The 13,173-nt window shown below is 40.9% G+C and overlaps 1 protein-coding gene across 1 annotated transcript in view; it reads right to left on the reverse strand.

The window, feature by feature from the left end:
- LOC124551245 (DNA repair protein XRCC1-like) overlaps positions 1-13,173 on the reverse strand; it is a 65,054-nt gene that overhangs the window by 46,007 nt on the left and 5,874 nt on the right. The window contains exons 4-5 of the mRNA XM_047126239.1: positions 12,239-12,488; positions 6,130-6,274 (exon numbers count right to left, since the gene is read on the reverse strand). Of these exons, the coding sequence (XP_046982195.1) occupies positions 6,130-6,274; positions 12,239-12,488 (395 nt within the window). The remainder of the gene's footprint in view (positions 1-6,129; positions 6,275-12,238; positions 12,489-13,173) is intronic.

The raw sequence follows: 13,173 nt of genomic DNA on the forward strand, positions 1-13,173 counted from the left end.
ATGGGTGGCTCCGACTTTGACTGGACAGGACTGGAGTAGGTGATGATGGAAGGACATACAGGCAAGACCTCACATCTACAGGAGATTTCACGATTCATGTTACACACTTCTAGAGGTTGTAGACGAGACTTAGTAGGTAAAATTTTACATAGGAACCCAACAATGGAAAAGTCATTGAACAATGCTACAGATTGTCAAAGTTATAGGCACTGGAGCCTGTAAATGTATGTATCTACAGGATTATTCTGTGGTGATGTCACAAACTTTCAAGGATGATGGAGAAGGATAAATTTATCTATTTGAGGTAAGGGTCCCCATACTGGAAATGAATGAGTCGAAAGTTATAACTGAAAACCATTCCGATACCTCTGACAGTGGAATACGTGTACCAGTACAGCTGTTGCTAAGATTGTAGGGTAGGCAACTTTCAGAGGTGGTAGTGTGGGCCAAAACAAGAAAAAAAAAATCTGGTAAACACCAGCTCTAAAATGCATACCTTAAGAGCTATGAGCACTTGTTCAATAGAGGAGGGAGGAGGAGGAGCTTAGTGTTTAACGTCCCGTCAACAACAAGGTCATTAGAGACGGAGCGCAAGCTCGGGTGAGGGAAGGATGGGGAAGGAAATCGGCCGTGCCCTTTCAAAGGAACCATCCCGGCATTTGCCTGAAGTGATATAGGGAAATCACGGAAAACCTAAATCAGGATGGCCGGAGACAGGATTGAACCGTCGTCCTCCTGAATGCGAGTCCAGTGTGCTAACCACTGCGCCACCACGCTCGGTTTGTTCAATAGAGGAAACGTGCTTCACACTTGCGAAGATGAGCAAGTGCTGATAGCTCCTTCAGGTATGCATTTTACAGCTGATATTTAATAGACATTTTTTCTTGTCTTGGTTCATGCTACCACCTCTCAAAGCTACATACCCTACATTCTTAGCAACAACAGCAGTACTGGTACATATATTCCACTGTCAGAGGAATTGAATGATTTTCGCTTGTAACTCTCAAATTGTTCATTTCCAAACCAGGGACCCTGACTTGAAACTGATACATTTATCCGTCTCCATCATCCTTGAAAGTTTGCAAAATCATCACAGAACCACCCTCTACATTTTTTACAGACGCCAGCACCTACAACTTTCATGCTCTGTAGCATTGTTGGATGACATTTCCGAACATGGGTTCCTATGTGAAACTTGATCTAGTAAGACCCCTCTACAGCCTCTAAATGTGGAAACACACATTGTGAAACACACTGTAGGTCATATTATACGTGTGTGAAGTAAGGGGTCAGGAGCAAGGGAGAAGCAGAGATGGGCAGTAGCTTCAGTGGGTGGAGGAATACAACTGCGGAATGGGTGGAGGTGCGGATAGTGGGGAGGATAATTCTCTTTTCTGGGCACAGTAAAAGGTAGTCGAAATCCTGGCAGACAATGTGATTCGGGTGGTACCAGTTGCAAATCTGGTATAACACTCAGTAAGCTTGTATTTCTTTCACTAAATGGCAGAGCAGGACAGTGTCAAATGCTTTCCTGAAGTCAAGGAACACAGCATCTACCTGAGCACCGTTTTCTACAGAGCTATGGATCACATGGAGGAACACAGCGAGTAGAGTTTTGCAAGATCTCTATCTGCCAAACCTATATCAATTTTTATAATGGAGATTTTTGTTCTCCAAAAATGTCATAATACTTGAGCATAAAATGTTTCATAATTCTACGATAGGTTAATGTCAATGATATAAGCTTATTATTACGTGCATCTGTCTTATGACCCTTCTTGAATATGGGAATGACCTGCACATTTTCCCAGTTCTAAGTACCCCCTGTTGCCTCGATAATCTATGATAAACTGCTGCTAACAGGGGAGTAAGTTCTTTCACATAATCTTTGTAGAATCTTATATGTATCTTACCTGGACCTGATGCCGTTCCACTACTAAGTCATAAGCTGCTTTTCTCTTCCATGATTGGCTACCTCAATATCTGCCATTTCAACGTTCCTACTACGACTAAAAGGAGGTACCACATTACGATCTTCTGCAGTGAACCATTTTTGGAAGCCTGAACTCAGCATTTCGGCCTTCTTTCTGTTTTTTCCCATTTTTGTGTCAGTATAGGCACTGAGTGAATGAATTAGAGGATTTTGAACTGCTTATTGATTTTCTCAGCTAGGTTTTGACTGCTCTTGAATCTGTGCTGGAGCTCTCTCCATTTTTGTTGCAGTTATCTAACATGGCTAATAAATCACAAGGAGCTTTCCCATCATTTAAGACCTTGCTCGGAACACATTTGTCTAAGGTATATTGAATGGTGCTTTGGAATGGTTTTCCATTTGTCCTCCACATCCCCGTCCTCAGCACCAAATATTTGATACTGACTACCCAGTTACTCTGCAATTTGTATCCTGTAACTCTTGCTACGCAAAAATATTTTCCTATCCTCATTGAGACCCCCTGAGATACCTGTAGTCAGAGTTGTTTTCACAGCCTTATGATCACTGGTATCTTCCTCTTAGTTAAATGGTTTGATAAGTTGAGGTCTGTTTGATGTTAGAAGGTTTACAACAAAAAAATGGTTCAATTGGCTCTAAGCACTATGGGACTTAAAATCTGAGGTCATCAGTCCCCTAGACTTAGAACTACTTAAACCTAACTAACGTAAGGATATCACACGCGTCCATGACCGAGGCAGGACTTGAACCTGGGACTGTAGCAACAGCACGATTCCAGACTGAAGCACCTAGAACCGCTCAGCCACAACGGCTGGCGGTTTACAACATTAGATTCTCAATTTGGTTCTCCGATCACTGGTTGAATTAATTTTTGGATAAGACATTCTGAATAATAACCAGTCTTGGTAGCACGACTCTCCCAAATTATACCTGTCAAGTTGAATTTACGCCCTATTACAACAGAATGATCAAGAAAATTATTAATGATATTCTATAAGTTTTATCTGAAGTGCTACTGACCTAGGTGGTCTATAAATGCATCCGATTACCATTTTTGACTGCCCTTTGATACTTAACTTCACCCAGACTAATTCACATTCGCAATCTGTGATAACTTCCTTAGAGACTATCAAGTTTTTTTATTGCAATAAATACACTGCACCATTGGTGACTAAACTATCCTTACAATAAATATTCCAAAATGAACTTAGGATTTCGTTGCTTTTCACTTCCAGTTTCAACCAACTTTTTGTCCTTAATACTCTCTGGGTGTCATAATGTTCAATAAACAGTACTAATTCTGGGACCTTTCCTTGGAAGCCCCTGCAGTATACTAATTCCATACTAATCTTTTCTATGTACATTCTGTGAGGAGGTGCATTCTCTGAGAACATTGTGGCTGATGTAATTTCGATTTTGGCAGGCAATTTGTCTCTGATCCCAAGGGCGGGGGTGGGGGATGAGGTTCTCTAACCTAAAAAATCACCACTTGCACACCCCACGTACACCATTAACCTAGTAGCCACTTCCTGTTTGTCATACACACCTGACCTATTACGGGGAACCCAACAGTTCTCCATCTGACAGCGGAACTCCAGAAATTCACATCCGACACTGTTACAAAGCCATCCGAGCCTCTGGCTTAGACCTTCACTCTGCTCCAAAGCAGAGGTTTGTGACTGACCCTGAGTACAATGCTACAAATAGCTTGAACGTGCAGCCTGCCTGCGATGCTAGTTGCATTCAACAAATCAGCCATATGCTGGAAAGTGCAGAGGACAGCCTCAGAACCCAAGTGGCAGCCTTCACAGGTGCCATCAAGTGCCACTATTTGCAGCCAGTCAAGCCCAGTGCCCTCGAAAGACATTGGCAGAGCTTCCTCCACATCACAGATGAAACGCCCCCTCCCCCCATCCCGGCAAACACACTGAGTGCACACTGGAATTTTTTCCTGCCCTGCATGCTATTTTCATAATGGGCTTCACTAACCACTTAATGTCGGAACTCCCAATGACTGGCATACCCACCCTCTGAATTTGTACAGAATGTGCATGAAAATTGGCCGCTGGCCCAACAGAAGAGGCATCAGGTGCTAGCTCAAAAGTATTATCAGTTGCGGGTAGCATCTCATATCTGTTGCTAAGGCTCAAGAAGCCAGTCCTGTGGGACATTCCCTTTCGCCCTTTACTCAGTGACATGCGAACCCACCACCCACTCTTAAGTGAGGAGATACCAGTCAAATGATGCATATCAGAAGAGACAGTAACAACCAGGTCACCAGGGGATTCTAATGGTACCAAACGTGTTATAGGTCTCATCACTGTAGCCCCATGTTGCCACAGCTTTGAAGAACAGCCCAAAGCTTGTCAATAGGTGTCAATGCAGCTTCCAGCTGGTTACAGATAGCAGCCAATTCTCCTCCTGTCTGCTAACAAGCACAGACCCTAGCCATATTGCACTGTGGGTTTGTGTGTGTGTGTGTGTGTGTGTGTGTGTGTGTGTGTGTGTGTGTGTGTGTCAAAACCATTTTTTTTTTTAAATTGAATAAGATCTCAAAAGCATAAGCAAGCACTCAGGATTTTAGAAAGTACTAACAGACCCCTGCAAAAGAGAAAATTAGGTGACTGTGGCATTACCAAGTTTGGAATGTATGCAAAATATACTGAGGAGAATAAACAAACGTTAAAATCTGCTCTGCTTAATTCACAATACAACCTGGGACCAAAAGATCTGTGGGCTCTTCAAACAGAAACAAATGTCTTTACTGGAAATGGATGCATCAACAGTTACTTTTTACTAGAAACTTTCCTTACACGAAAGCTACTGTATGGAAAAAATGCAAAGTCTAAAGCACCAATCTGAACTATACACTGTGTACTAACATGAGATTTAAACGTCGTCATGCAATGTGATGCTTCTGGTGGTAGAAAAATTGCACAAGGAAGCTGCCTCACACGAGGATATGCACTAAGGTTTATGCAGGACTATTGCTAGGTGTTTTGGTACCCTATGCGAGAACTGAAAAATGAAAACCCATCTCTTTTACTACCATTGGGTTCCCTGATATTTCCCCTCCTCCAACACGACCAACATCAAAAGGCACAACAACATTGCAAATCTATTATACTTTTAATCATTAAATTAAAATGACCATATGTCCTCATTTTCTGGGGACAAACCTCAATTTTCATGCTGTCTCCTCAATTCCTTTAAAACAAATGTCCTCAATTTCTTATTAGTTGTCATCAACTTTTGAAATTTCCCAAAATAGCTGAAACAAGAAGAATATGCTGAACATTTTAAACTAGAACTCATCTGAATATACCAGTGCAACCAAATTTGGCATTAGTTACTTATTTCATTTATCTGTAAGACAATGAACTAATAAATTCATTGAATTTAGGAATAATGCTATACTGATGGGGGACATGCCAAAGTATCAAACAAGATTATCTGAATAATCATGGTATTCCTTCATTTCTGTTTTTATTGAAATATTTTTCGAATGAGGATAAATCTCATCTTTTCCAGCATCCACTTTCGCCAAAACAAAGACTTATTAAGCAACTGTTACATATGGTTTTCAGAACAATTCAGCATTTTAATTTTTCCTCTTTTTCATTTTTTCTCCCCATTTGCTCATTGTTTTCACTGCTTGATTTGAAATTAACTTTTTCTACCCTTTGCTGTCCCTAAAATTTTGCCGCCCTAGGTGGTCACATAGTCTTGTCTAGTGGTACAAACGGCCCTGGGTTTAAACAACAGAAAAAATTTAATGTACATTGGCAAACACTAGTTTGTACAGTAAAATACACAGATACAATCCACTTCTTCATGGAAGTGTGAGAAAACACAGAAACTAAACTATATTACTCCAAATCAGCCAAATGCTAGAGCTGCTGCCTGCTGCTGCACTGACTGTCCGAGCCCTGTATTTGACAGTCTCTCAATTCATACTGTGCATGTTCATATTGGTAACATATGTATGCTTCTCTATACAGGCACTCACTAGTCAACGGCTTCATAAGCAGAAACTGGTAGTAAAAATAAACAAACAACAGTCTAAGTGAAGACAAAATGCCACATTCCGTGAACAAATAAACAGTAATAGCTACAGTAAGTGACAATATCATCACACAGCTCGTACAAAACACAGAGTACAGGCTTTGACTTTTCACCTGGGCGAAACCTCAGCTGGCTTATTTTCCTTCTTCTTTGCAGAACTTTCTCCATCAGTTTTGACAACGGGACTGTGCTTCCTTCCAGGCCGGTCCATTGAAGCTAAAGCAGAGGGTTTTGAAGCATCCATAATTGCTGCAGCTCCTGTGAACAGCAACGTCACTTAACTTGTGTTGCCACAGGTTACCCCAAGAAATTACACTGTATGATCACACTTTGTTTAAATTAATTTGACCACGAAACAATTAAATTTACTGCTACCATTACAAAAAAGTGGTGGAGTGGAGTAATGCACCAAGTTTGCAGTAATTTGTAGTAATTTGGGGAGGGGGAGTTAATAACGTCACTTTTCTTGTATTTTTTTGTAGCATAATGTACCCAAAAAATTGTCAACACTACTGCAGAACACATGAGAGATCTCTATTACTATACTTATCTACATATTAGGATCATATGCCTGATCACCTTATCAAAGTGTGAGAACCAAGAGGTCAGGAACTGAAGTAACAGGACTTCCGTCTGGCAATAGATCGACATTCCTCACACTTCATAAGCGTAATGGAAGGGTCCTTGTCGAAACGTGTTTTTTACCTTCTTACTGTGTCCATGTTAATCATTGCTAACACTCGGTTTAAGAATCATGAAAGAACATTTATGTGGAAGAGGCATGAGAGACACTGGAAGGTTTCAGATTCATTATATAATGGTAAGACATATTTTGGAATCAAATTTTAAAGACATTTCCAGGGACAGCTGTGGACTCTGGCCATAATTTATTGGTTATGAACTGTAGATTAAAACTGAAGAAATTGCAAAGAGGTAGAAAATTAAGGAGATGGGACCTAGATAAGTTGAAAGAACTAAGGGGAAACAAATACAGCTGAAGAAGAATGGGTAGCTTTAAGAGATGAAATAGTGAAGACAGCAGAGGATCAAATATGTAAAAAGACAAGGCCCAATAGAAATCCTTGAGTAACACAGGACATACTGAATTTGACTGATGAAAGGAGAAAATATAAAAATGCAGCAAATGAAGCAGGCAAAAGGGAATACAAATGTCTAAAAAATGAGATAGACAGGAAGTGCAACATGACAAAGCAGGACTGGCTAGAGGACAAATTTAAGAATTTAGAAGCATATTTTGCTAGGGGGGAAAATAGATACCACCTACAGCAAATTAAAGAGACTTCTGGAGAAAAGAGAAGCTGCTGTATGAACATCAAGAGCTCAGATGGAAAACCAGTACTAAGCAAAGAAGAGAAAGCTGAAAGGTGGAAATAGTATAGAGAAGGGCTGTACAAGGGAGACTAACTTGAAAGAAATAATATGGAAATGGAAGAAGACGTATATGAAGATGAGATGTGGTACTGCAAGAATAATTTGACAGAGCACTGAAAGATCGAAGTCGAAACAGGACCTTTGGAATAGATGACATTCTGTCAGAGCTACTGACACCCTTGGCAGAAGCAGCTGTGACAAAACTATTCCATCTGCTGACAAGGGAACATCCCCATCGCACCCCCCTCAGATTTAGTTATAAGTTGGCGCAGTGGATAGGCCTTGGAAAACAGAACACAGATCAATCGAGAAAACAGGAAGAAGCTGTGTGGAACTACGAAAAAAATAAGCAAAATATACAAAGTGAGTAGTCCATGGGCAAGATAGGCAACATCAAGTACATTGTGAGCTCAGGAGTGCCATGGTCCTGTGGTTAGTGTGAGCAGCTGTGGTATGAGAGGTCCTTGGTTCAAGTTCTCCCTCGAGCGAAAAATTTAATTTCTTTATTTTCACAAATTTATGATCTGTCCGTTCGTTCATTGACGTCTCTGTTCACTGTAATAAGTTAAGTGTCTGTGTTTTGCGACCGCACCACAAAACCGAGCGATTAGTAGACGAAAGAACGTGCCTCTCCAATGGGAACCGAAAACATTTGGTCGCAAGGTCATAGGTCAACCGATTCCTCCACAGGAAAACACGTCTGATATATTCTATACGACACTGGTGACGGCATGTGCGTCACATGACAGGAATATGTTGTCGACCCCGCTAACTTGTACACTTGGTGAATGGGTAAAGAGAGTCTTCTACCTCGCCCAATTTAGGTTTTCTTGTGGATGTGATAATCACTCCCAAACAAGTGATGAAAACATAAGAGTTTGTCACATAAACTGCAACAAATGAATGCAACATTTTCATAATCACACAGTTTTCCCTGTGCTCTGTCAAAGCATGTTTTTAACGATTTCAAATTTTTCCCCGCGTAGACCGTCAAATCCTGCATATGTCCAAGCAAATCTGAAAATGTCCTGGAATTTTGGAGAGCGAAGTTGATTATGTGTGAGTGCCATGAACATTGATAATTGTCTGAAAATAAAAAATTAAACTTTTCGCCCGAGGGGAGACATGAACCCAGGACCTCTCGTTCCGCAGCTGCTCACGCTAACCACGGGACCACGGCATTCCCGTGCTTACGCTATCGTTGATGTTGCCTATCCTGCACATCGACTACTCATTTTGTATATTTTGCTTATTTTTCTCATAGTTCCACACAACTTCTTCCTGTTTTCTCGATTGATCTGTGTTCAGTTTTTCAGGGCGTATCCACTGTGCCAACTTATTACTAAATCTGAGGTGGGTGTGATGGGGAGGCTCCCTTGTGAGTAGCATGTATGAAACAGGCAAAATACCCCCAGATTTTAAGAACAATATACTGATCCCAATTCCAAAGAAAGCAGTTACTGACAGAAGTGAATACTATCTAACTATCTGTTTAATAAGTCATGGTTGCAAAATACCAACATGAATTCTTTACAGAAGAATGGAAAAACTAGTAGAAGCCGACTGCAGGGAAGATCAATTGGATTTCAGAGAAATGTAAGAACATGACCCTAGAACTTATCCTTGAAGATAGGTTAAAGAAAGGCAAGCCTAGACTTACAGCATTTGTAGACTTTGAGAAAGCTTTTGACAATATTGAGTGGAATAGTCTCTTTGAAATTCTGAACATAGCACGGCGTCCAATACAGGGACCAAAAGGCTATTTACAACTTGTACAGAAACCAGACAGCAGTAATAAGAGTCGAGGGGCATGAAAGGGAAGTAGCGGTTGAGAAGGGAGAGAGACAGGGTTGTAGTCCATCTCAGATGTTATTCAATCTGAACATTGGGCAAACAGTAAAAGAAACTAAAGAAAAATTTGGATAGAAATTAAAGTTCAAGGAGAAGAAATAAAAACTTTGATGTTTGCCAATCTATAAGATAGAGTAAAGGACTTGAAAGAGCAGTTGAACAGAACGGACAGTGTTTTGAAAGGAGAATATAAGATGAACATCAATAAAAACAGGACAAGGGTGATGGAATGTACTCGAATTAAACCAGGTGTTGCTCAGGTAAGTAGATTAGGAAACAAGACACTTAAAATAGTATACAGGTTTTGATATTTGAGCAGTAAAATAACTGATGATGGCCAAAGCAGGGAGGATATAAAATGTAGACTAGCAATGGCAAGAAAGGCATTTCTGAAGATTGTTGTTAACATCGAATATAGACTTAAGTGTTATGATGTCTTTTCTGAAGGTGTTTGTCTGGTGCGTAGCCATGTATGGAAATGAAACATGAACAATAAACAGTTTAGATAAAAAGATAACAGCAGCTTTTGAAATGTGGTGTTACAGAAGAATGCTTAAGATTAGATGGGTAGATCACATAACTAATGAGGAAGTACTGAACAGAACTGGGGAGATAATAAATGTGTGGAACAACTTGACTAAATGAAGGGATTGGTTGATATGACACATACTGATATATGAAGAGATCACCAATTTAGTATTGGAGAGAACGAACACACACACACACACACACACACACACACACACAGAGAGAGAGAGAGAGAGAGAGAGAGAGAGAGAGAGAGAGAGAGAGAGAGAGAGTGGGCGCGCGCGCGGGTGTGTGTGTGTGTGTGTGTGTGTGTGTGTGTGTGTGTGTGTGTGTGCGTGTGTGTGAGGGGGGGGGGGGGGGGGGGTAGGTTGTAGTAGCTGGAGATCTGCATCAAAGCAGTCTTTTGACTGAAGACACCACCACCACTACCCCAACAACAACAACAACAGTGTTCACCAGAAATGAGTTACTATATTTCTGATCAGTGATGTTTCCAACGGAAATAAACAAGTACTTAAACTCTGACGACACTGAAGAAAGAATAAGAAACCTTGTACAACTCATTCTAGAATACTGCTCAAGTGTTTGGGATCCCCACCAGGTTGAATTAAAGGAAGAGACTGAAGCAATTCGAAAGTGTGCTGCTTGACAGTTATGTCCATTAACACTCTGTGTGTGATGTTGCAAAGTGACACCGAAATGGAATGAGAACATGCGATTGGTTGTAAGAAGGTGCTTTGCAAACTCAAATGGGAATTCCCAGAGGGAAGGAGACTTTTTTTGTGAAACACAATGGATAAACAGTCGCTCTTTGGAGTCAGTGAATTAGTTTTTAACTACTGAGAAAGTTTTAGAGAACTGTCATTCGTAACAGATTGCCAGATGACTACTGCCATCGATGTAGCCTACATCTAGAGTACGGACTCCAAGGACTCGTATGGAAATATACTGATAGTAATTTTTCCCTTGCTCCACTGGAAGTGGAACAAGTGATGCAAGGTACCCTTTTCACCACGCACCATACGGTGGCTTACAGAGTATGTAGGTGGATGCAGAGGTAAACAAGGAATGTGAAAGTAGGTTCTCGGTAGTCTGAAGCATGTTTGGAATAGTGAGAATGGAGTGAGAGTGGTGCTCACACATTAAAGTCACCTATAACAAGAACTGATGGAAACATTAAGTGTGCACCAAATTCCAGAAGGTGGAAAGCATAAATCGAGAACAAATAAATTTACTTTTCCCATCATTCATTGGGTTTTGGTAAATGAACTGAGGATCAGGAAATAATTCGGATCCACCTCTTGGCAATACTGATATGATACTGGAAACTCCAGGGTGGAAAAAAACAATGGAAGTCATAAAGGTGATAACTAACCATGTAGATGACGCACTGAGCCATTGACAGCAAGTCAAATGGTTGTTGAGCTTTTTCATAATGTCCTACCTCACATATAGCAGCTGCATCAGTCAGGTCTGAAGCACTGTGTTACCTAAAAGCTCATCAATGATGTCAGTCCTTAATGAGCATTCAAAGTCTCAAGTTCTGTACACCGCCCATTGCTAGATACATGTCTCCCAGGAACATAATGTCAAGAGAAAGGAATTATTTCATGATCTTCTACTATGGACTGATGGTGAAACTAATTTTCTAAAACATTTTCTTACTAGTGAAAATCAGACAGTGGGAAATCCAGGATTGAATAATGATAATATTATGAAAAGGACAGATTGCTACTCACAATATAGTGCAGATGTTGAGTTGCAGACAGGCGCAACAAAAAGACTACTGAACATGTAAGCTTCTGGCCAGAAGAACTTCTTCCGAAATAGACAAAACACACACACACACACACACACACACACACTGTGTCTGGGCGCCAAAGCTGGACTGTGAGCAACTGCACACGATGGGAGAAGCAGAGTCTGGCCACAGTGACCAGAGACAGTGGTCGTGTGTGAGCTGCGTTTGTGTGAATGTGTGTGTATGTTATCTATTTCAGAAGAAGGCCTGGACAAAAGCTTGTGTGCTTAGCATTCTTTCTTACTAGTGACAAACTTGAAAATTTTTATACGATCTGAAGACTATGCGCTATCCCCACAAACTGAACGTTTCAACCTTAAATGAAACTGAAAAAAGTAACACTGAGTAAATGTATGCTGATTTCCTCTTCTGATGGCCAGATGGTTATCCAGAAAGATTTTATCTTTCACACATAGGCAATAAACATCGTACTTTCAACAAATACATTTTGTCAATCAAAAATCACTCTGCAGTTACTCGGGTACATTCGTCCTCTGCCTTAGTCTCCGATACCTTTTTCTTGACAATGGGGAAGGAAAACGAGAGTGTAAGTGATAAGGAGCGTATCTAATTCAGTGGTAATAGACAGTAATTTCTAACAGAAATAGGAAGGAGTGAGACACAGCAACTGTGTCACACCGGTTCCTCACCTGTCGGGGGCGGCTTGTGGGGCCCACCCAGTAGACCTCCACCGACAGTCGCCCCGTGCTTCACAGCAAACAGGCTTCCCACCCTTATGTCATCATCAGTATGGTCTTCCTCGCGAATGACGAACCTGCCTAGTTTTGTCTGCTGCTGTTCGACCACTGCGTCTGAGCTCTTTTCTTCTTGTGACGTGTGGAGCTTCAAGAAGGTCAAACCGTACTGCACGTGTCGATTGAACGGCTGGCGGCATACGACCTGTGGCAGAGTTGTGAATTAACTTTCGGATACAGTAAATTCTCAGAAATGTACCACGAAGGGCATTCTTCACTCTAGTTGCGACAGTATCTCTTCGTAATTGGAGATGTGGCAGGCCACTGGACCAATGGAAGCTGCTGAGCAACTGGAAAAAAAATCTCATGTCATTCCTGTTTTTAAAAACAGTTAACAGACTGATGCACATAATGTTAGGCTTATAATGATAGAAAAAACCTAAGAAGTGCTGCTCTTATGTTAACCCTCAAGCAGGCGTCGCTATGTACAAAGTGCGCTAACCACAAATAAAATTCTTTTGCACCACTTCATTGTTGTTTCACAACTATGAGCCCATACCTATTCCTTCATTATTGCTTCAGTTAACATAGTGATAAATTGTGTTGTCATACTTCCAAGGGAGTAGCGGTAATACAAATAAACAGCGTGATAGATGAGAAAAAATTTATGTTGCATGCAAGAAAATGACCGAGATTACAAGCTAGTAGCACAATCCTACAATGATGCAGTTGTCTGTGAGATAATTAGCAATCAAATAAGCAGTTGGCTGGGATCTGATGCAACTGCACTGTTTAATGCTTTGAGTGGGTCATTACTGTGGGGTATCACCTGTCTGTGAGAACAGAGTGATATAATGGAAGTTTCTTTCATTATTGTTTAATGAAATTAT

Source organism: Schistocerca americana, chromosome 9, assembly GCF_021461395.2.
Source record: "Schistocerca americana isolate TAMUIC-IGC-003095 chromosome 9, iqSchAmer2.1, whole genome shotgun sequence".
NCBI classification, from domain to species: domain Eukaryota; kingdom Metazoa; phylum Arthropoda; class Insecta; order Orthoptera; family Acrididae; genus Schistocerca; species Schistocerca americana.